This window comes from Paraphaeosphaeria sporulosa, assembly GCF_001642045.1.
Source record: "Paraphaeosphaeria sporulosa strain AP3s5-JAC2a unplaced genomic scaffold CC84scaffold_12, whole genome shotgun sequence".
NCBI classification, from domain to species: domain Eukaryota; kingdom Fungi; phylum Ascomycota; class Dothideomycetes; order Pleosporales; family Didymosphaeriaceae; genus Paraphaeosphaeria; species Paraphaeosphaeria sporulosa.
This window is the reverse complement of record NW_017253371.1, coordinates 907,313-929,300: the sequence shown is the minus strand read 5'-3', so window position 1 is coordinate 929,300 and position 21,988 is coordinate 907,313. Positions and strand designations below refer to the sequence as shown.

Here is a 21,988-nt window from a genome sequence, read left to right as displayed (position 1 = left end):
CGGAAGGTGCGGTGGGTTTTCGGAAAGAAGGAATGTATTTGTAGGTGTCGACCGAGCAAGGAGAAGCCGTGGGCTGGGTTTAAGATCAAGGAAGGGAGACCGTGGCAGGGAGGAACAGGAACTTGGTGAGCATGTTGAGGGGAGTCAGCTAAGGGGCAAAGGTGATGGTGTTTTGAAAAGGGTGCATGTATTCGTGTGCCTTAATTCTGATGACTGTTACATAAAGGACCATGAGATGGATCCAATGGATGGTGCGAGTTGGTCAAGAAAACTGCACGAAGCCGATCGATATCCTGACATGCCCTTCCAATTGCCTGACAACTGCTGGCAGGTTGCGCACATCTTGCCCGGACAAGGAAATATCCTGGTGGCGGACGACCCGAACCCCTATGCAGGTATCAATACCCTACTTGGAAGAAGATCCGTTCTACATATAGGGACTACGCGGACCATGCGCAACCGAAGGCAGCTCAGGCAGTCCTCCTCGACCCCCTCCCCAGTATTGGCTGAGCCGCAGTAGCTCTGGCCTCTTCGCAATGACGTCTGGAACGCAAGCCCAAGAACATACCGCCACCCTGATCGGGACAACCTGGTGTTGGAAGTACCATCCCTCAATCCATTCGGCCCTTGGCACGATGTAGTCCTTGCCACAGCAATGGCAGCTGCGGAGCGGCTTGTACATCAACATCTCGTTTTCTTGTGCCTTTGCGATAACACCTTCAACTTGCGGAGGTATGATGCCGTCGTTGCAATACTCGATCTCTTCACGCACGCAGTCTGGCTCGGTCTTGTACGCCTTGAGAAGGGAGAGTGTGGCCAGTGAAGGCACTTTGGACGAAGAAGGTCGATCGAACCAGACTTCAGGAGCGCTGCCGGTGGCGGGCGGATTGTGCGTCAGACAGGAGGGTTGCCCGTAGCTGGAGCCCGGTTCTTGCTGTGTCGGGAGAATGGGAGAGTTCTTCAAGAGCCAACCCGTTCGGTCGTAATAGGAAGCGGCGGTCCGACAAACCAGGAAGAGCTTATCGTTGAAGTCGTTGGGATTGCTAATGCTTCCGTGCACGGGCGGAGGAGTGTAGAGATGGTGATCTTCAAACGCACTCCAATCCATGTCGGTATGTCCCCGTATATAGTTCCTCGTGTCTGGCACAGTTCGGCGTTGACCAGAGGCATTATACATGTAGTTCTCCGTCATCTCCACGGTCACCATCTGGCGCAACAAGAGCATGGAACTAAGCCTGTTGTCATCGAACTCATATATTGGGTTCCCTGCCAGCTCCAAGCGTGTCAAGCGGCCTGGTCCTGACATTGCGCAGAGCGCGAGTAGTTCGCAAGGAAGCTCACGTATCGAGTTGTGGCAAAGGTCGAGTGTTTGTAGGCTGGTGAGTTCTTTGATCTGAGGCGGAACAGACTCGATGCAGTTGTTGCGCAAGGTGAGGGTAGTAAGGTGTTGAAGCTGAAACAAGGTAGGCGCAAGATAGCGAAGCTTGTTGAAAGACAGGTTCAGATGGATTTCGGGGATCATGGAACGGTACTGTCCTTCGGTAGGAACCTCGATGTCGTCACCTGGAGGAAGATGAATGATCTGATTAAGCTGACGAAGATGGTGCAGTTCATTGTCTTGGAGGCCAAAGGAGAAGCTAAAGTAAGTCGCGTTTGAGTCGAGGTGATGCTGCAAGGCCTCACAAAGTTGCTCTTCGACCACGCTCCTGGCTTCGGCCGTCCGCTCGCTTGAGGGTCCGGTCGAGTGCTCAATGCCCTCGTCCTGATTGTCTGAGTGCCACGGCGCCAGTGGAGGATCCGAGCGTATGTCGGAAGTGCCGTCGAAACCGAGATGAGATAGAACGGAGCTTGCAGGCGCAGACACTTGAGAGTCGTCGCTCATCATGTAGACGCCGGAGTCGAAGTTGCGGTTGAATTGCCTCCTCTTGGGCGCTTTGGGACCGGTCTGCCACCACGTGCCGGCGCGCTTCCGCTTCTCCCGCGGTGACTCGTAGTTGGTCACGTCGGCAGTGTCGAGTGAGTCGTTCTCCGAGAAGAGCGGCGGAGGGCTGCTGGATTTGAGCGCGTGAAAGCGCGGGTCAAGGAAAGGCGAATTTGGGGTGGTGGTGGCCCGGGTCGCGTGCGACAACGAGGGAAGCGGGTCTTCGTCCATTGTCGCGGAGACTTGCGTCGCGGGGCGACCTGACTGTCAACCGAGTGCGGTGAAGACGGGGATAGGTGGGCAAAAGACCGACGTGCGGGCTGGTGGTGCAGTGAGGAGGCAAGTCGACGGGAGCTTGACGCGTCTTGCGAGTGCGGGACTTTCTGGCGGGACCCTGGACGCGCCCGTTAGCGCCATACCGTCATCACCGGCGCGCACGGAGAGCGTTCGCACGTGCCTCGACACGGGGAAGGACGAGCGTCGTCACTAAGAATGAAGATGTTCACGTTCTATTGTCCGAACTGTTTACACACACTCGTACACAGGCCTTGCGTACAAAGCGCCGCCTCACAACTTCGATGCCATGATCTGCCGGTTGAGCACGGTGGGCGACTGTGCGATGGTCGCGTAACACTCCATCCTCCCATGCACGCGGTGTCCAGCAGCGCCGAAACGCAACAATCCCAGTAGCAAGAGACTCTTCTGCCATTCCTCTACAGTCCTGCCAGTCTCCTGAAAGCAACGTTGCTCACGAGCGTCCCCTCCATCTGTATATCCTCTCCCTCCAGCGGTTTTCCTTTGCTCATCGCCAGCTCTGTCATTATCCGACCCATCGGCCGCGTGGGCGTGATCATGGGTTTGTACACCGTATCGATGACCGGAATCAGCGCCCTCTTCCAAAATGGCTGGCTGGGCATGAAGGGCTGTATCTCTGGGTGACTCCGCCAGTCCACTCCCGCGGGTCGCACCGTATAGAGCTTAAAGTTTGGTGTCGCCTTGTAGAATTCGAACATGGCCTTCTCGACCTGCCCCTTCACCCGCTCGTAAACAGCTGAGAACATGCCGGGGTTGTGCGTGGCTCCCTCTGCGGATACGAAGACGAACGTGAACGGCGATTCGGGATGGAGCTTCGAAAAAGCATTGGCGGCGGCAAGGGGATACTCGTGTGTGATCTCGAAGTACTGCCTGCTCTGCAATTAGTCCCAGTGCTCCAGAGTTTGGGATTCAGGTGACGGACGCCTTGTCGACATCGTTCTGCGAAACACCCAGCGCCCACACGCAGCCCTGCGCGTCCTTCAGCTCGTCCAGCAGTGCCTGATCGTACGTCTTGAAGTCCTTGTGTATGATGACTTTCGCCTTGGCCTCGTGGCCCTCTGCCATCTTGACCGGCCGCCGACTGAGGATACTTACACGCGAGACCGCATCGTTCGCCAACATCTGCTGCAGTACGCCCGAGCCCACGAGCCCGGTCGCGCCGGTCAGAATGAGGTGCACCATATTGCGAGGATGTCGAGGATGGCAGGACTCGAATTGGTACTTGAAATCGGTGGAGGTAAGCACTATTTGAATTCTTGAGCGTGGGGCATGTCAGTGGTACCTAGATGCGTGCAAAATCGATCGGGCTGCGTTGTGCATTGCTATCTCCGTTGTCTCCATTGTATCGCGCACTGTGCTACGGGCTGCCACAGACAGTGGCATGCTACGAGATGCCGATAGTTGCTCCTCCTCCGACGGTCGTCCGAGACGAGGGCCGAGCGCCAATGACGGGCTGTGTGGCACCAGCCCTAAACGGCTTTGGAAAGCTTGACCCTAGCTAATGCACCGGACGATGACATGGACCTCAACACTGCTTGTGCGCTGCATCTTCAGTAGGCCTGTTGCGCTGCTCCATCATGTAATCCATCGCATGGCAGACTGCGCGGGCACCATGGCAAGCGGCTCCCCGATCCACATGCGCCCGTGCCTCCGTATCGCGCCGGCTAAACCCCTGCTCGCATTGCGTAGATGCTTTTCGCCAGATTCAGGTTCTGCCATTTCGCCCAGATGACACACTCGCCCTTCTTTTCTTCTATCTCGGCGACTGCGGTCGCCTTTGTTGTATTTGTATGAATTCTTCAGCAGTGCCTGGTATCCCACTGTCCTCAGCTGCGTAGCACGCGCTTTTCCCCATCAACATGGCCGCCTCCGCGGCGGCGTTGGCCAACCGTCACGTCCTTTCCACAACACTTCTTCATCTTTCGGATATGAAATACAAAGATAGACGGCAGTACGGGCCAGACCAGCCAGTAGAGTTCCTCGAATTCCGACCAACATTAGTACCCGCAATTCTTGTGAACAAGCTGTGGGCAGACGAGGGCACTTCTATCCTGTGGTTGGTAGCTTGACACAATTTGCCCTTCTCAACTAACATTTATTCCCCAAGGAGACGTTATCCACATCTCCCTTCTCTCAAGCATATGCCCTTGGAGCGACGGCAATATTACGCCAACAAGGTTCATCAAGTCTTTGCGTTGAGCCCGCCACTGGGAGGCGTAGAGACTCTGGACTACCTGGAAGGCTTGTCATGGCTTAATCTGAAGAGCTTGGAACTTGAAGTCGACTTGCAACTCTATGGCGCACCGTTCAGACGCATGCTTCATGCCGGACTGGAGCATGTGGAACTGTCAGGAATCCAGAGTGGAGGGTCACAGTACTTTATTGAGACCATTCTTCCGACTCTCTTCGTCAGTAGAGCTTCTTGTCTTCGGAGATAGATGCTGACATAGGAAGAATCCTTGCAAGAACCTCAAGAGTATACGTATCGGCTCTGACACCATTATGGACGACGATCCGGTCCATGTCAGTGCCCTGTACGAGTATCTCGATGCGCTCCCTGCTATACGAACGATTGAAGTCAAGCTCGTCAATCTGATGGACAAAGATGCCTTGTTCACACGCTTGAGCCAACGGCAAGGACTACAAAGTCTGCAGATCGACCTCGATCCAGGCTTAGCTCTTTTGCCGATCCTCGCAGGACCGTATGCACTACCATCTCCTTTTGCGTCTCTCAGACGCTGCTCAATAATGTGCTACCCCGAGATTGCATTGGCCCTCCCTACGCATCTACGGATGCTAGAAGACCTGCAGCTAGACATCGCGCGAGTACCCATCTCACCGCATCAGCCTGCAGACTTTACCATCTTCGAGGATATGATTGCGGAGCTGTCCCACTGCCCAAAGTTGCGAAACCTCAAGATCGGTCTCAGCTCTCTCGCCGTAGACTTCCCGTCATCCATTTTGCTGCCACGATTATCCGGATCTGCTCTTGCTAAACTTGCAGAAACGTGCCCAAAATTAGAAGACGTCAACCTTCTTGTCACCGAACCATCAGCGATAGACGGCTCCTCGATCTCGGGCAGGGATTTCGAAAGCTTCTGCAAGGCTCTCCCTCAGCTTCGTAGCCTGAGTCTAAAGTTGCAACCGACAACTGCGTCAGCGTTGGAGATGACAGCTCTTCAGAGCCTCGGCCAGTATTGTTCTGAGCTTGAGGTACTCCGACTCAAGTTAGCCATTCAACTTTCCATTTTGCCGGGTTCTGATAGCATGCCGCGAATTTTGATAAGCGACGACGACGACTTTGCACCTGAAGTCCTAGCCCTCCAAGACGTTTCGCCACTTTTCCCCAAGCTTACACATCTTGCTTTGTCACGCCCAGACACCGATCTCGCGCCCGTACCCGACACCTTCACGAGTTCTGTTTCTTCACAATCCACCTCCATGGTCGATCCTACCGTCGAAGAAGACCTCGTGCGCTCATGGGCTCATCCGCTCCTCACGCATTTCCCTCGCCTTGAGATACTGGAAGCTTGGGGCGACTTCAGTGGCCAGGATAACGAATGCCTCAACTATTTCCTACCCACGCAGGAAATCTTGGCTTCTACATGGGAATTTCTCAGCGGGATTGAACAAGATCTATGGGAGGACGATGTGGAGTCATTCGAAGAGTCATTCGAGGAAGGAAACAGCTGGCATTCGCTAGAAGACTGGGAGAAGGCCAGCTTGACCAATGAGTTTGCATTTGGAGAGGATGGGCCCGGGGACGTGCATGAGGTGTATCCGGACATAGGCAAGCTTGCTCTGCGTGATGAAGAGCCCGAGGGTATGATTACGCCTGGTAGGACACTTGCGTCTGGCGACTACTTTGAGGACTCGCCAACGCACGCTTGAAACCGAGTCTGGCTGACAGATCTTATTTCCTTGTACACGATTTGAACGGCGAGCGTACATACGACGATGTGATTTTTTTGTATAGGTCTAGCTGGACTGGACGCCCCTCAGTTGATACATACCGGAAATAGATGGGTAGGACGACACGACTATGATATGAAGAGCACAAGAATGGGGGTTCGGACAAAGATATATGGATTTTTGCACGCTTTGGGATGAACACACAGGTCAATAGGGTTGTGTCGTACGCGTAAGATAACATGCACATCTTTGTTCATATCTTTCCTCTGCGTTGGTTGGTATCTTTCCATCAAAGTTCGCAGCGTCCATTGAAGACTTGCATCCTCGACGCACTACACATCGCCATCCACTGTGCTCGCCAGCATCGTTCCCAAAAGCACATCGCACGTCTCCCCAGCGCTCGCTTCAGTCTGCTAGTATGAACCCAGTCTTACATCATTCCAGATCTCCCCGCCCGACCTTCCCTACATACGTGATCGGCCCGCTTGACACCTCGGGACCATCCCATCGCGTTCACCAAACACCCACTGCCTCGAGGCATATCACCCAAGCGCTCCACCATGCTCACACATTGCTGATTGGTCTCGCGTAAAACCATGGACGAATGGCAGCTTCGAATACGCTGGCAGGCTAGCCGTCTCAAGACGCGAGCTCATGCGAAACACGATACACTTGTGGGACAGGTGCGTCCCGAACCGGCACAATGCGAGCTAAAACGAGACGTCATTGCTGCTAAATGCGTTCGATGTGGGAGTTGCGCGGATTGTGCAAAGCGGGGCGGATCGGAGTTTGAGAGGGATGCGATTTGGGAAGACAAGGTGGGCGCGACTGCTTCAGTCTGCACATCTTTGGGGCGCCGACTCTCCTCGAGGAAGGCCTGCTTTGGAGTGACTGCCATAGGATTAGAAGAGAAGGAACGTCCTGCGCAACGGACAAACAGACCGTTCGAGTTGTGACTGTGGCAGCGCCCATGTCTCACGCCGACGCACCTGGAGAAGAGCGAAGCGACCCAGAACATTACCATGCGCAGGCTAGACGCCATCGTTCTCTTTTCCGCATTCATTGATCGAGCTATTTCGGTGCCCTATCCCGGACTTTCGACTTCCAGTAGCTTTCCAGCCCTGTCCGATTCGTTCCAGTGGCCGCGAGCGCACCCACCTGAACCGCCACGCCAGGCGGCGGAGCCTCTCAAGAGCCTGCGCATACCAGACTGCGCACTGTCCTGCTACCTACAGGAGCTACCGGATGATGGTTGCGCGCAAGAGATAGACCTGGAGTGCCATTGCTCGACCGGTAATCTGCTGGGCAAGGCGGAGGCTTGTGTGGAGACGACGTGCAGTACGGCGGATCAAGCAGATGCGAAGAGAAAGATTACGCGGGCTTGCCAGGCGGTGGGCGTGAACCCGAGCTTTCCTGGCAGTCCAGCTGCGAGCTCAGCTTCGCTGTCGTCGAGAGCTCTTTCTACAGAGCCAGCGGCAACAACACTCCCGCAAGGGTACTCCGTGGCCTCAACGTCAAGCGCTCAAACAATAGCAATGCCGCCACCGCTGTCGAATGACCGACCTTCCGACCTGCTCTCAAGCTCATTCGCGACCCAGACTACCACTACCTCGCTCTCCGTTGAGCTGATGTCCCCGCTGCCATCCCAAATCTCAACTTCTGCGCCCACAGCCACTAGCACTTCGATCCCCATACCTGCATCCGCCGGCGGGCTCTCCGATGGCGCCAAAGCTGGCATCTCCGTCTCCGTTCTTTTCGTCGCCTCAACCATCTTTATCGCCCTATCTCTCTACATCCGCCGTCTAAAGCGACAGCTCGCCCTCGCCACAGCCGCCGCTAACGTTCCCGAATCCGTCTTACGATCTCCCACGTACCATCATAGTGGCATCCCCGAAGCCCTATTCACACCTTCTCGCCGCCGAAGCTGGCCCAACGCGCCCCGCAACCGCAGGTTCAGCCACGGCGAGCCATCCATCGGCAGCCCCGTCTCTCCACTGTCCCCTGTATTCTACCGCGATGGTGGCAGGCGAGCAAGCATAGCAGGCATGCTGCACCAGAAGCGAGGGAACGTGCTGAGTGTTGTGATCGAGCGAGAAGACGAAGACGCAAGCAGTCTGATGAGCAGAGGCAGAAGCATTAGGGAGCCTGTGCCTGGACAATCTGAGGGACTTGCGGGACCGCTGGAGATGGATGGGCAATATGCGGCTATCTTTGAGGCGCCGACGAGTATCACGCCGAGGGCGAGAAGCATGGAGCGGGACCGCGAGGGAGAGGCGTGGAAGGAGTATGATTTCGGCAAGTACTGAGGGACGGAGGTGGACCTGAAATGTTGATATGGGCATGTATGACTTAGACGTCGGCACGGAATATATAGCATGTATCAATAAAAGCAAAAGGAATAAGAGTTGAAGGTAAACTATATCAGTTCATGACGAGAGATCCAAAGAAAATCTACCTTGCCGCTGTACCGATTAGCCTTCTGCCCAGCGCACGCTCGTTGATCACGAAATTGCCTCTGGCATGCCATACTCCACCGCTCATCCCCTTCTCCTGGATCAGAACTTCACTTCGTACTTCAAGTTCGAAGAATCCTTACCCTCCGCCTCACGCTTTGTGTCCGTCTTCTTAATCGCCGCCTCCAGCTGCTCGCGCCAGATATCCTGATCGCCGTTGTGCTTCTCTTGCTTCACCATCGCGATCATGACCTCCGCTTTGCGCTTCTAGTACTTGTCAGCTTGGTGTGGCGCATTTCTGTAGTATGCGGGTCGAGAAGGGATTGGGCATCTGTGTGTGACGTGGAGAGCGGGATGCGTGTGTTCATGGAGAGGGACGGTGGCCTGGAGTTGAGAGAGTTGATTGTGAGGCTTTTGACAGTCATTTGATGGAGTGCGTCTATCAGCCTACATTTGCTTCAAAGCCCCCCTTCCCCATGTTCCAGCATGCAGCTTCAACCCCGTATACCGTATACCCTGCATTCCCTCAATGTCGTTCTACAACTGCGGCTTCATATAATGCGCGCGATCGAGAAAAGCACGCACAGTGCCCTGCCAGTCCCAGGGCTGCCGAGCCCAGGCTTGTGCACGGAAGAACAAACGGAGGAACAGGGGGAGAAACCAGCGGAGGTACCTGATGATGAATCTGATCTCTGCGCGCACGAGTGCTCCCACGGTTGCGTCCATGAAAGCGTCGATGGCGAAGGCTACCCTGACGATGCACCTGCAGAGTAGGCAGTCACAGCGTCCCACACTTCTGCCCATGTCGAAGGCTTTTCTGGCGAGGGCCCCGATGGTTGCGTCCAAGATTACGCCGAAGGCGTGCCGGGTTGCGTCCATGGTCTCAGCTGCTTGGTTCGATGTTCACGTTGGCCCTGGTGTTTTTGTCGTTGTGTTTCTTCGTCTGTGTGCTTTCGATGAGAGTGTAGTTTGACATTTGGACGAGGATTTGGGAGTTCTGTGAGCTGCGTTCCGAGTCCGCAAAGGCGACCCGCGAAGAGTGCCCAAGGGAAATCACAGAAGAGGTGGCGATGCGTTTCGTTTGAATTCACGGCGGTTGGTGCCCGCCGGGTCTGTTTTTGGTCTTAGCAAGGTAAACTCGAAGACGAGCCACTGATGGGATGTAAGTTTACCAGGTGTATTCGCTCCAATTGATGACAAGCAAGCAGAGAGACTCAAGCGGAAGGAGTCCCTGCCGTGTTACTGCAGAATCTGCTGGTGGATACGCGGTGACTGGTACGGTTTGTTTTGATCTCGAACGGCGGACCAGCGTGACGCGACAGTGAGAGCCAACGCCGACGCAAAGCTTCAAGTTCGCACTCACGGTAGGAGCTGCAGTTGCGTAAAAGACATCTGTCACGCAGCTTGCGACCACCTAAATTCCAAGTCAAGCCTACATAGAGCACCAATTGTCAAGCTCGCTGTACACGACAGTACATAGATACTTCTTCCTCAAGGTCTCGACAGCGTCGAGGACACTCAATGAAAAAGAACGCCCGAAGGCGAGAACGCAAAAATTATGCCAGTAGACCCAGAAGATCCAAACGAGACCAGTCCTCAACGTGCAATGAGCTGACCTCGCTACTCTTGAGCGCCTGACCTACCCACAACTTCCACACCCCGACTCGCCAACAAAAGAAACCAGCAATCCCCCTCGCTGGGTGGGCATGGAAGAGGGAGGTGGTAGTTATAAGGAGAAGAGGAAGAGAAGGGGGACGGCGGGCTTATATAAACTTACGGGGCGCTGCCGGATCAGAGATCACGTGTAAATGGAGCGCTGGCTGGGCGCTGCGTTGGATCAAAGCCTCGCTTAGAAGGCGCCGAACTGCGTGAAGGACGTAGCTTAGGCGACAGATCAGCCATAAAACGGCGATCCAAAAAATTTCGCGCCTTTCGATGGTCGGCGGCGCGCTCTAGATCACTGATCCATTCACTTGCCCTATACAAGGCACCGACTGTCCGTGCTCTAGCGGGCCGACGCGGCTCCGGACTGTTGTATATAATCTGATTGTATCCTTCTTTTCTCCTCGTCTTCTTCTTCTTCATTGCCTTCGGGCATATGGGGCATCAGAGGGGAGCTCACGAATCCCCCTCTGACGGTTTCTGGCCCATATGCGCCAGCCGCGGTTTTCTTGGTTTTCCTGCCCCTAATTTTTTTTGGCCTTCGCTCTGCGGAGTTCGATTCATCTTTTCATTGAGCTCATCGGCGTTGCCGGTGTCTTGAGGAAGAAGTCTTGTTGTGCTGTGGAGAATTGTCCAGGTTGCTACCTGTTGATGTTGGCGTCTGTCGACATTAGTGTCTGTTGACCTGATTGTCTATCGACGTCATTGTGTGACGACCTTTAGTATCTAGTCTAGTATACTATAGCTTTATGAGATTTTCTGTGGTCGTGACGTTGTCCTTACACGCTGAACTTGAAGTTGACCCGCGCATTATCAATCTCGTCAACCAAACAAAAGCCTTACGCGTCCGCGTGTCTTTCCCAAACCTGCTACAGTCCCGCCCAAATCTTCAAGTCGGCCTTTCAAACCACGCCCGCCACTATGACCTTCCTCGTAAGAGCCTATTTCGCAGAAATTCGGGAGGTATACAACCTGGATTGCAAGTTTTACGTATCGGCAAAATTTTGAGGCAAGATTCATAATGGAGAATTTGGATGGGTATAGAAAATCTGCTGGATCTTCTCACGCAATAGTGATGAGAGTACAGGCAAGTGGATGATTTGACAAGATGCTTCGCGAGCATGAGCTGCGGGCACACCATTCCGTCGTGCCGCGTGTTGAGGTCATGCTGCGCGTTGGAGAAGGTCTGGAGTAACGTCAATGGCTGCGGTATTTCAGTTGAATCGACCCAGGGACGCTCTTTATGTTTTGCGCATGTTCTTGGACTCTAGCCCGTACCCTTTCACCCATCTACGTACAGAGGCTCTCTCGACTCGAGTGCGCGCGTTATCCCAAGAAGGGCAATACAATACTCATAATCTTGATGTTTCCCTTTTCTCCCAGTGCGTCGATGCCAGCGTACCCTATATTTATGACAGCTAAGCTCGATGATACTCAGTGCCTCCTCCCACTATAGTCGCTCTCAATCCACTCCTCCTTGTCCCGCGTTTGGCTGACCGCATTCACCCAGAGCTGAGCCCCACCCATGTATATCCCAACGCCCGCTTGATCTTCTTCTTCTTCTCTGTCAACCACACTATGGCAATCACCAGACGCCGTCTCCCACGCCCGCCGCTTCCTACCAAATGCCCCCTCCCGCCTCCTCCCCAGGGCGCATAAGGGCACATGCCGTCGACTGTGGCCGAGGATAGCCCCTACTCCGCGTTTGTGCTCGAGTAGTTGCTTTGCGACAAGTTGAAAGGCTTAAGAAGTCCAGCGGCCCGCTCCTCGAGAGCGCGACAGCTGCTCTCGCAGCCGCGGGTCCGCCGCGGCCGTTCTAGTGCAAGTCAACCACACTTATCGAAAGGTTTACAATAGCGTGACTGAACAGACGAAGACTTCATTCTCCGCCGCGCGTTGGCCGGGCTCAAGTCCACAGTCAGGTTCTTCGGAACCTGGTTGCGGGATCTGTTTGCCTCGAGCCGTTGAAGCGGTCGGTAATCGTCTTCTACAATGCCAACCACCTTCGTCAATGATCTACTTACGGGTTGGTACCTCGTCCGTTTTGTTTTGAACTGCTGTAGGTGTACTTAATGAAGGGAGAACAGTGATGGACTGCTGCTACCAGATCACGGAAGCTCTCATATCAAATTTGCAATTGATATTTGGAGTCAGAGTTCGGTTTCTGGCGTTTGATCCTCTTTTCTTCTTTATTTTTGACCGCGTGAGGACGGGCATTTACGATTAGAGAAGAGAGGCGTTTTCAGTATCAGCTGCCGTTCATGTGCTGTGTGAAGATATGCCGTGACTACCATGAGTTTGTGAACTAATGCCACTGGAAGCCAAAGCTCTAAAAGAGCTGCGGAGAAGTGCAGGGAGATTTTGTGTGCACCAGACAAGCATCACCATATCAATTGCAAGACAGTTGGCAAGATTGCTTCTATTACAAGAGCTAGTCTATGACCCGCCATGAGCACCAGGCCTATCATTGTTTCTAGGCCTTTTATACCTATTCTTATGTAAATGCAGGCTCTGGACGAAATTCCCTCCTGGTCCTTCTTGCCAGACTCGTACGTCCTATATTAACTAGACGAGCTACTTAAGCATGTATAGGATGGGAGTTCAGCGACCGCTGGCAAATGCATACCAAAAAAAGCCAACGAACGATGTCCAATGAGTAGTACGTTGAGCTTGTGCAATTTGGTCTGACGTGGAGTTTCAATTACGTCGAGCAGATGCTCATCGTGAGGATATTGGCGTGACTCGTGGGTGAGTTTCTCCGTAGTGCTGGGGAAGGCGTCGCTTAGACACAAGGTCGCTGAACATTGCGCGTGTGCTCTTCATCTGCGAGCCTTCATGTTCTGCACCGGTGCTGTAAGCTTGACAGGGGCGTGGACGAGCTGGGAATCCGCTTGAGCCAGCTCATGTCGCTGAACAGTGCGCACGTGTTCTTGATCTGTGAGTCCTCATATTCGGCGGCGGCGGTGCTGAGGTAGCACGTTGTTTTGGATTGCGTGACCGTGAAGATCAGGCGATAATTGGACCGGAAGTCCTTAACAGCCTGACTCGTCCTTGACTTGGTATTGTTGATCCTGGCCGTTTTTGGCCCGGCCGTTGTTTCCCCCGAGCGAGTTGGTCTTCATCTGCCAGTACCAGAGCCCAAACACTTTCACATTCACATCCCCATCGAGCCGGCGCTGACCATTGCCTACGGCGAGGCGGTAACGGTGTTCCCCTTTTTGTCTTCGGGAGCGGAGATGGTCGGGGCGGCAAGCGAGCTGCAGTCGCCCACAGTGCTGTTGCGGTTCGAAGCTGTGGGAATACCTGATGGTCCTCGTCGAACACGACGTCTTCCATGCTAAATGGCTTCAATATAAGAACCTTAATGCTCTTGAAGTCGAGGAGGTGCCGCCGAATCATATCCATAGCGGTATCCGGAGTGCCAATGGTTCAAGAAGAAGCCAACTGTGCCATTCGTCTCCGATTGAGGCGGGGCACGAAACAGCTTGCCTGTGGGGCCTTAGGAAAAGGTTGGATGGGCGAGGGGAGCACTTCTTTGAGCCGATTTGTCAAGGAACCAGCGGTAAAGCTGTTTGTGTTCCAAAGGGTCGAAGCCCTCGATAGACCGTCCAATGACAAGGATGGTGTTGCCGGCTGTGAGCACAGCCAGCGGCGAAGCTGTTCCGCCAAACAGCTTGTATCTCGAAGCCGTTGCAGTGAAGAGGTCGGCGACAGGAGAACTTTTCCACGGTCGATCTGCATTTGCTCTTGGAAGGTGCGGCACTCCCGGTTCAAGCCGGAAACCGTCTTTATCGTAGTTTGACAGGCCGTACTGCGGGCAGCTATGTTTGCCAGTCCACTCCCTTGGGTCGATTGGCGATCAAGATCTGGAATTAATCAGCAGTTGGACACAACAAGCTGTGAACTGTGACTTACTCGGCTTTCCCCGTGGTACTTATCCTTGGTGCCGAACTCCCCAAAGTGCCATGCTAGACCATCATAGGCTTTGTGATTCACACCAACCAGCTCCTCAACCTTCGCGGAAAGACCAGCGGTAAAGTTATATCTCGAAGCCGTCGCAGAGAAAAGGTGGATGATTGGAAGGAACCTCTCGTCCTTGAGGGGCAAGACATGATCATCATCATGATCGGGCGAAGGCGAGCGTTTGTCGAAAGCGGTCTCCATGAAGTAGGACTTGACGAGGTTGAGTGCGGATATTCGGGCGAAGAAGAGCGTTCCTAGGGGTCTTGATTGGAATTCAGAGGAACAGCTACGAAAGTCAATACAGTGTGCCATGTGTGAGTGGATGTGCGTAGGTGACTCACTAATATCCTAGAGGTGCGGACGACATGACGAGGTTACCGACAACCTTCTTAACCGCTCCCACCTTGTTCTTGTAGACAAGGTGAGCGATGTGTGGAAGTTGAGGGAAGCTTAACCGACATTGTGTCCAGACTTGAAGTCGATGCGCAGGTAGATTAAATCATAAGATCCAAAGCACACGCGATCGAGCATCTCACGGCTTAGCTCCTTCGCTGCTTGCAATCCAACGCGCTGGAGCCGTAGTAAACGGCGTCGGGTGTGGCGAGCCTCCTAGTCGCTGACGGCGCTTATGTCGTCAAGTCAGGCGACGGGCGGGCGGCCCGAAGATGGTTCTTGCGTGGTGATATGACTTGCTTGGTCACCGTTGTATTTTTGGGACGGGTTTCTTGCTGATAGGAGTCCAGGTGCAAGGGAATACCGTGTTGTGAGCCGTTAGAAGAGTCAAAATCCTCGATCTTGTCTTCCTCGTCGTTCTTGTCTTCGCGGAGTTGGCCCATACCGACAGCTGACTTGGTGGCAAGCAGACTCGGCTTAATGAATCTAGCCTTCTAGCAGTCAGTAGTCGTTCTAAAGGAGCAGTTCTCACGCGCTTACCTTACGGCCGGTGCTGAAATCTAGCGGCCCATTCCATTCGGTTGAAATCACGGCGTCGAAGTGGGCAGGAGCGTGCGCCAAGAGCGCTCGTACGCGGTGAACGCAGCTTAAAATTCCCGCTGTAGTTGCCTTTGAGCTCCATACTCACTATCTAGACTCTCGCTCAGTATGACGTGAGAGGAATCAGTTCTTGCGTGGAGACGGGGTGAAACAGCAAGAGTATAAAACTGTAATCCGGCCCGGTGACCGCGCTCGACACCATATGTTAGAGCCAAGGAGCGCAATGTAGAAGTTAGGAAGTCTTTTCGTTCACCCCTTTTGAGGACAGGTACATCATAGCAATGCCAATCGACGTCATTTCCGAACATTCTCGACAGCGAGCTCAATAACACACTTCCTCTCACATAAACTCGTCAAATCAAACCATCTTCCACATCCATGCTCCCAAACACGTGCAGAATAAGACTCAATCAGATCTTGACCAGCGCCACAACCGCCTCCGAAAGAATTGGCCCATCCAATTCAAGCATAGTCAATGTTTCAACCCTCTAGATTGTCGCCCCTTCCATCGGATAATGACGGCCGGATAGCTTTCCTAGGGTCGAAGGAGCCATTGTGCCACGGCTGTGCTTCAAGAGTATACGAAAAAATTGTGGTTAGTGAGTCACGATGCAACGGCGAGTGTGCTCGTCGACTTTGTGTAGATTTTACGCTTTTCGGTCGCAGGTAAATTTGTGGATGACTTCAACTTGAAGATCATGCTGTTGATAGTGATGTCGAGTAGAAATCTGGTTCCAAGTCAGCGACGTTGCGAGGATGACAATGAGACTGGTCCACTCACACCGCGCTGGGATCTGTTGGGCAGGCCCAGGGCGCCAGGAAACATGTGGTGATAGGAATGGCGATAGGAATGGCAATAGGAAATTGCGCTGAAATCAGCAAAGGCCCCGGATCAAGAAAACGTGTGTGCAAAAGGTGTACTCACGATTAGGTGCATCGTGCCTGTCCTCCCCGGCTGCCGTCAGAGTTCTCCGAATCTAGCTTTGCATGCGACGGGCAGCCAGGGAGCCGCGATTGTATGTCGCAGCAAAAGAGGAGAGGCACAGTAGCAGGTGTAGTCGATGTTTTTAAAAAAAAGAATAAAATTGGAAAACGTCAGTCAGTCATCGAAGTGAGAGAAATCGATGAGACGTGACTTACAACGGCCGGAATATAACCTTTTACCGATTTGAGACGATTCATCTTCACCTCGCTCGTGTTTGACGGGGTCCCTCCTTTGCGACAAGGTATGTCATGCAAAAGAGAGGAACCGTCACCTTGAAGACTCACTTTAGCTGAGCCATGGGCCCAATCTTTCGCCCGAACTCGTGATGTTGATCGAGTCGAAAAGGCAGGATGTTGCATGGAAATTGTATGGGTATTTGTTGTATATATGTCGTCGGATGTCGAGGCTGCTCGACCCAACTGTCTATGGAATAGATGAAATGCGAATCGTTCAAAATCTCAAAAGTCGCTTCCTCCAACTGCTCTTTGCCTTCGGTTTGTCGTCCTCGTCCTCTTCACCAACGACACGAAGAAAAACTTCGTCGAGCGTCGTGGGGCTGACGGAGTAGTATTCCAGACCGATCTCCGCGCGATTGTTCTCCAAAAGCTGAATGAGCCCGGGAATGCCGGCAAGGGAAGGCGTTCGATCTAGTTCCTGCACATCTGTCGATGTCTTGTTCGCTTTTTCGACACCATGTAGCGATGAGGAAGATCCCAAGGTAGACGAAGCGGCCTTGAGGACCTTGAAACGTAATTGACCATGGCCACCATCTTTCGTTCCCCACTTGTCCATTTGTACGCCAGGAATGCGACTGCTGACCCATGACTTCACCGCATCCATCTCCTCTGTAGTTGTCGATGGTGCAGATTTCAGGACCAATTGAACGACGAAGGCATCTCCATACCGGTCACCGAGCTCAGCCACGGTTCCGAGGGCGAGCATCTTCCTCTTCATGATGCCGACTCTTGTGGCGAGCTTGTCGGCTTCCTCCATGGAATGCGTGGTGATCAGCAGAGCGCGACCAGGCGCTGCGACACCAAGGAGGGTCCGCCACATCACTCGCTTGGCTGCTGCATCCATGCCGCTGCTTGGTTCGTCGAGGAGTAGGACTGACGGGTTGCCCATGAGGGCGATACCGAGAGAAAGCTTCCTCTTGTTGCCGCCAGACAGCTTCGAAGCAAGACGTGTTTGGAAACGAGCCAGGCCAGTCGCCGTCAGAATCGCGTTGACGGAAGACTCGGGATCCTGGACACCTCTTGCACGGGCATAAAAGTACAAATGCTCTGTGACGGTCATGGAATCCATAGCGTCGAATTGCGGGCACACCCCGAGGTGGCCTCGTGCCGCAGCACGTTTCGAGACGATGGAAATGCCCTCAATGAGCACGTCGCCACCGCCGTTGATGTGTGTTGTTGGATGTTCATCACCACGGATGAGCGAGATCGTCGTGGACTTTCCGGCTCCGTTCGGCCCCAGGAGGGAGAAGACTTGGCCTTGAGGGATGCCAAAAGTTATATCGTTGACAGCATGATTGTGCCCGAACTCTTTGTGCAAGTGCAAGACGCGCAAACTGTCGTTGCTTTGCTCGGTGCGAGAGATCTCCGCTGCCACGGCCGGTACCACGTGCTCGGTGGAGTCTTCTGTATGCCTCTGTCGAGACTTGGTGCGGTTGAAGATTGGCGGCCGGTAGCCGGAGTCCCACCATACAAGGGCGATGAAAAGCAAGATTGCCTGAACAGACAGATACAAGATCGGGCCTCCGTAAACATCGATGGCTCCGGGATAGCTCGCAACCTCGTCTCCGTGGCAAAGCAAGGAGAATGAGTTCAATGAAAGAAGTAGTGTTCGAAGGATGTTTCCAGAAGGCGTGACTGTCGCGAAGGCATAGTGAAAGATCTTGAGATCGCTGTCGATCCGGTACGCTGGACTGTACGTAAGGATGCTCATGTATCCGATGAAGTACAGTAAGAAGCAGGATGCTTGAGCACCGGCAGCGAAGGCGAACGTAGCTAACTGAGAAGTGACGGCGATTGAGATGACGTAGCAAAAGAGTGTCGAGGTCAACCCATAAAGGAAGAAGATTACGAACAGATAGCCTGGCGAATACCAGACAGACGAAGCCTACAGACAGATCAGCGTATGTCGGGAGTGATGGGATGGGATATACGTACGCCAACGAAGATGGCTGTGACAATGGCAGATATAACGAGCACAAATAAGAAGTCGAAAGTCAAATACGCCAACCACAGGGGTGCAGCCCTGATGCCGTTGCTGTAATGCAATGCTCGAACTTTGCGTAATCGCTCGATGGTGGGATATAGAGCGAAGAAAGCAGGATAGACACTCATAGCAAGACCGAAGTAGAGGATTAACTGCAGTGTCTTGCCCATTCCTGGAGAGAAAGGCACAGCGAACTGCTGGTACTGAGTTGAGATGGGTATCCCCGAGAGAATCGTGTCGAGGGCACTGAGAGTGACAAGACCGGTCAGTGTGCCGCCGTTACCCACGTATGCCATCACAGGAGGCCCGTTGTCTTGGATGAAGAAGCCACCCGGAGTGACGTTGTGGAACCTTGTGTCGATGAAGTTGTTGAAGTCGTCGAGAGTATCGACTGACTGGAAGTTTGATTGACTGAGTCCTGAGATGGCAGCAAGCGTACGGACATCCACACGGCTGGCGGGGCCAACGGGAATGAGCAGACTCCTCTCAGTGTCCACATTGGCAAGGGAAAAGACGTCAGGATTGTTGGACGACTCGCCAGGGCTGCATCCGACTGCTTTGTATCCTTTGAGAAAGAGTGTGACAAGGCCAGCGGCGATGATGGGTAGCAAGACAGCGCAGACGTACGGCCAGTAGTTCCGGCGGAGTATGGTGAGACGTTTCCGAATGAGAATGAGAGTCTGCTGCATGAAGGTGGTGCCCCTGCCCTTAGACATCTTCAGATTCTTCTCTACTTCCTCTGAGTTCTGGTCAGAGGAATGCAAAACAGCGTCCGCACCTTTGGGCGACGGTGTAATGGGCGCTGTGTCTTCTGTGTCGAGGTTGTGCTCTTTGACTTCTTCTGCAAGAGCCAGGAAGACGTCTTCGAGGGTGGGGCCGACGATGTCGTAGTTCTTGACGCCGTGGGAGCGGAGGTCGTCGACAAACTTGGTGGCACCGAGAGCGTTGGGGAACCAGTACGTGGCCATGGCCTCTGAGGGCGCAGGCTTGCGAACGCCATCAAGAGGAGTGATGGAGACATCCTTGGGACAGGTGACGTGGTATCCTGCACCAATATTGTGCTTCAGCTGGACGGAGGTGCCCTTTGTTTTGAGGTTGCCGCGTGAGAGGATGGCAATGTAGTCAGCGAGAACGTCAGCCTAGAAGTAGTGTGAAGTGTCAGTATGTAGACAGATGCAAGGAGACGAAGCCAATGGAGTGAGGGGGTGGGGCAGTGAGATACTGACCTCGTCCAAGAAGTGTGTTGTAAGGAGAAAGGTTCGGTCGCCGCGCTCAGCGAGAAGTATTTCCCATATCTTGCGTCGGGAAAGAGGATCTAGGCCCGAGGACACCTCGTCAACACAACAAACCCTACTGCCTCCTGTGAACATCATGGCGAGCTGAAGCTTCCTCTTCTGTCCACCGGACAGAGTCTTAGACTGTGCCTTCATCTTGTGGCCAAGATCACATGCCTTGATAAGGTTCTTGATCGTTTCCTTGTTGTCCGTGGTGCCTGCCGACTTCAGTCTGTTGAAAATCTGCACGTGTTCGAAGACGGTTAGCTCGTCCCACATGACGTTCTTTTGCGGGCAGAGCCCAAGACCTCCGGTGCCGTCAATCTCAATTGAGCCGCTCGTGATGGTGTTCAGGCCAGAGATGGCATCCAGGGTTGTAGATTTGCCGCTGCCGTTTGCTCCAAGCAGCACCATGATCTGGCCGCGGCGAGCCTTGATGCTGAAGTCGTTCACTGCACGAATCGTCTCAGGCGGCTTGATGCCGACCTTAGCAAGCACGTTGGTGCGGAACCAGCTTGGTGTCCAGTGTTTCGAAAAAGATGACAGGATAATAGCATGCTCAGGGGCGGAGGTCGTCGTTTTCCGCTCTTTGGAGACGGTACCATACAACCAGCGTTCCACTAGTGCGCCCAAGACAGGGTACGCGAAGATTTGCACGATGCAGAAGATCCAGAAGGCAATTCCGGGTAAAGTCCATGTGATGTCGTTGTAGACTGGCGGGGACTTCACCAGGTTGGCGGGCTGCAGGGTGCGCTCCCAGCGGGCAATACATGTGATGAACCATACGTAGTTCATGCTAGGAAACAACAGACTCAGCACGGCGACTGCGCCTGTGTTGTAAGGTCCAGCAACTTGCGCAATGATGGCCAGGATGATAGGAATGATGACCATAGTGATGCCGGACAGCTGCGCCTTCTTGAAGAAGCTCGCGCCGAAGATGGAAAAACTAGTCAAGGCGCCGCCTACAATAATGTGGTATATGATCAGGATGCCGACATTTGCGTGCACGAATGCAAGTTGTCTTATAATAATACCCATGATGATCCAGCCAGGGAGGTAAATGATGTCGAACGCGATGTGGTTGGAGAGAAGGCGCGCGGCCTGGGTTTGCCATGGCTTTTTCGCAGGAGACATGGCTTCCACAAGTTGCGAAATGCCACCCTCACGTTCAGATGCCATCTGCCCTGTGAGTTGGTAAGTGACACCGCACACTCCTATGTACAATGCAACAGCCATAATATCGATCAAAGCACCCATGTACGATGTCCTAATGCTCTCCTCACGCTCTTCTTGTGTCTTGCTCGTGAACGGATATTCATCGATCGTGTCGGGCAACGTGGTGCCATTCAAAGAGGCAATGGCGCGGTCCACGGCGCTCTGAAACGGCAGAACGTATATCTGGACGTCATTGTCTTCCTCATTGACATATATCCGTATCCCGAATGTACCATCGGCACGCATAGTATAGTTCCAGCCTGCACCGTTTCCCTCCGAGGGCGACGAATGGAAGCTGATCGCGCCGTAGCATGTACTTGCACCTCGCAAGGAGCTCCTGCACAGGGTCAAGAGATCAACATCCTGCTCGGTAATGATGGGAATCTTTCCAGCGCCCCTGACCGTGTCCGACAAATTGTCAATCACCCTCTCAATGTCCCCACCAGTATGCCCATTGTTCACGAAGACGACGGTGTCACGGTTACCGGTGGCGGCGGCGAGTGCGTTTTCGAAGCTTCGGATGGGAGTCGAGGAGCCGATTCCGAACTCGGATGGAGGGACGAAGAAGTTCTTCGCGTATGTGATGAAGAACATCTACCATTGTTAGCTTGGTAGCAGGGGGCGCGAAAGAACGCATACGAATATGATAGGCGCCCAGAATGCGCGGATACTGGTGAAGAACCAGTGCCGCACGAAGACGACCAAGAGCGTCTTCTTCGTGAGCGTCCATGTTTGGGAGAAAATGGCCATCGCGGCGCTGTACGCCCCGGTGGGCGTCGAGGGAGCGGAGGACTCGTATGTGAAGCTGGGGTCCGCGGAAGTCGACAGGTATGTACAATGGCGTGGTCACGGCGCGCAATATCAACGGGGAAACAGCAGTCGCATTCTGGGTAGAATGAAGAAAATAAGATTAACGACGCATAGGCTAAGCAAACGAGAGAACGCGAAAGCAGAGGCAAAGAACAGAACGCGAACAACAACTAGCACCGCCGAGGCTCTATCGTATTCCGCGTAAGGAACTCATGTCGTCGTTGTTCGATGTGGATCGGGGACAAATTGGTCCGACAGGTCGATG

At 53.7% G+C, this 21,988-nt stretch overlaps 7 protein-coding genes across 7 annotated transcripts; 2 read left to right on the top strand and 5 right to left on the bottom strand.

Moving 5' to 3' along the window:
- Positions 1-177: 177 nt before the first annotated feature.
- Positions 178-2,257, bottom strand: CC84DRAFT_1168695 (uncharacterized protein). The gene has a single exon (XM_018179461.1). The coding sequence runs from the start codon at positions 2,150-2,152 to the stop codon at positions 428-430; it is 1,725 nt and encodes a 574-aa protein (XP_018030989.1). The 5' UTR covers positions 2,153-2,257; the 3' UTR covers positions 178-427.
- A 377-nt stretch (positions 2,258-2,634) lies between these two features.
- On the bottom strand, positions 2,635-3,358 carry CC84DRAFT_1102263 (uncharacterized protein; the record flags this gene model as incomplete). Its single annotated transcript, XM_018174955.1, has 2 exons — positions 2,635-3,106; positions 3,159-3,358. The coding sequence occupies 2 exons, from the start codon at positions 3,356-3,358 to the stop codon at positions 2,635-2,637; spliced, it is 672 nt and encodes a 223-aa protein (XP_018030988.1).
- Positions 3,359-3,817: 459 nt separating this feature from the next.
- Positions 3,818-6,395, top strand: CC84DRAFT_1168693 (uncharacterized protein). Its single transcript, XM_018179460.1, has 3 exons — positions 3,818-4,292; positions 4,344-4,644; positions 4,691-6,395. Exons 1-3 carry the CDS (start codon positions 4,096-4,098, stop codon positions 6,125-6,127), a joined length of 1,935 nt encoding a protein of 644 aa, XP_018030987.1. The 5' UTR covers positions 3,818-4,095; the 3' UTR covers positions 6,128-6,395.
- Positions 6,396-6,793: 398 nt separating this feature from the next.
- CC84DRAFT_1168692 (uncharacterized protein) lies at positions 6,794-8,553 on the top strand. Its single transcript, XM_018179459.1, has one exon. The coding sequence runs from the start codon at positions 7,171-7,173 to the stop codon at positions 8,452-8,454; it is 1,284 nt and encodes a 427-aa protein (XP_018030986.1). The 5' UTR covers positions 6,794-7,170; the 3' UTR covers positions 8,455-8,553.
- A 150-nt stretch (positions 8,554-8,703) lies between these two features.
- CC84DRAFT_1222109 (uncharacterized protein) lies at positions 8,704-9,480 on the bottom strand (the record flags this gene model as incomplete). Its single annotated transcript, XM_018183333.1, has 2 exons — positions 8,704-8,868; positions 9,187-9,480. The coding sequence occupies 2 exons, from the start codon at positions 9,478-9,480 to the stop codon at positions 8,704-8,706; spliced, it is 459 nt and encodes a 152-aa protein (XP_018030985.1).
- A 4,604-nt stretch (positions 9,481-14,084) lies between these two features.
- On the bottom strand, positions 14,085-14,593 carry CC84DRAFT_1222108 (uncharacterized protein; the record flags this gene model as incomplete). The annotated part of the gene is made up of 3 exons (XM_018183332.1): positions 14,085-14,129; positions 14,179-14,512; positions 14,568-14,593. 3 exons carry the CDS (start codon positions 14,591-14,593, stop codon positions 14,085-14,087), a joined length of 405 nt encoding a protein of 134 aa, XP_018030984.1.
- Positions 14,594-16,560: 1,967 nt separating this feature from the next.
- CC84DRAFT_1129428 (P-loop containing nucleoside triphosphate hydrolase protein) lies at positions 16,561-21,944 on the bottom strand. The gene is made up of 4 exons (XM_018175832.1): positions 21,553-21,944; positions 19,651-21,507; positions 18,376-19,563; positions 16,561-18,325 (listed from the first exon to the last, which is right to left on the bottom strand). The coding sequence occupies exons 1-4, from the start codon at positions 21,661-21,663 to the stop codon at positions 16,655-16,657; spliced, it is 4,827 nt and encodes a 1,608-aa protein (XP_018030983.1). The 5' UTR covers positions 21,664-21,944; the 3' UTR covers positions 16,561-16,654.
- Between the last annotated feature and the right edge of the window lie 44 nt (positions 21,945-21,988).

Coding starts and splice junctions, on each gene's coding strand:
- CC84DRAFT_1168695 (XM_018179461.1), bottom strand. CDS start 2,152: ATGGACGAAGACCCGCTTCCCTCGTTGTCGCACGCGACCCGGGCCACC.
- CC84DRAFT_1168693 (XM_018179460.1), top strand. CDS start 4,096: ATGGCCGCCTCCGCGGCGGCGTTGGCCAACCGTCACGTCCTTTCCACA. Junction 4,293..4,343: donor GAGGGCACTTCTATCCTGTG/GTTGGTAGCTTG, acceptor TTATTCCCCAAG/GAGACGTTATCCACATCTCC. Junction 4,645..4,690: donor CCATTCTTCCGACTCTCTTC/GTCAGTAGAGCT, acceptor TGACATAGGAAG/AATCCTTGCAAGAACCTCAA.
- CC84DRAFT_1168692 (XM_018179459.1), top strand. CDS start 7,171: ATGCGCAGGCTAGACGCCATCGTTCTCTTTTCCGCATTCATTGATCGA.
- CC84DRAFT_1129428 (XM_018175832.1), bottom strand. CDS start 21,663: ATGGCCATTTTCTCCCAAACATGGACGCTCACGAAGAAGACGCTCTTG. Junction 21,508..21,552: donor TCTGGGCGCCTATCATATTC/GTATGCGTTCTT, acceptor TAACAATGGTAG/ATGTTCTTCATCACATACGC. Junction 18,326..18,375: donor TCACAGCCATCTTCGTTGGC/GTACGTATATCC, acceptor ATCTGTCTGTAG/GCTTCGTCTGTCTGGTATTC.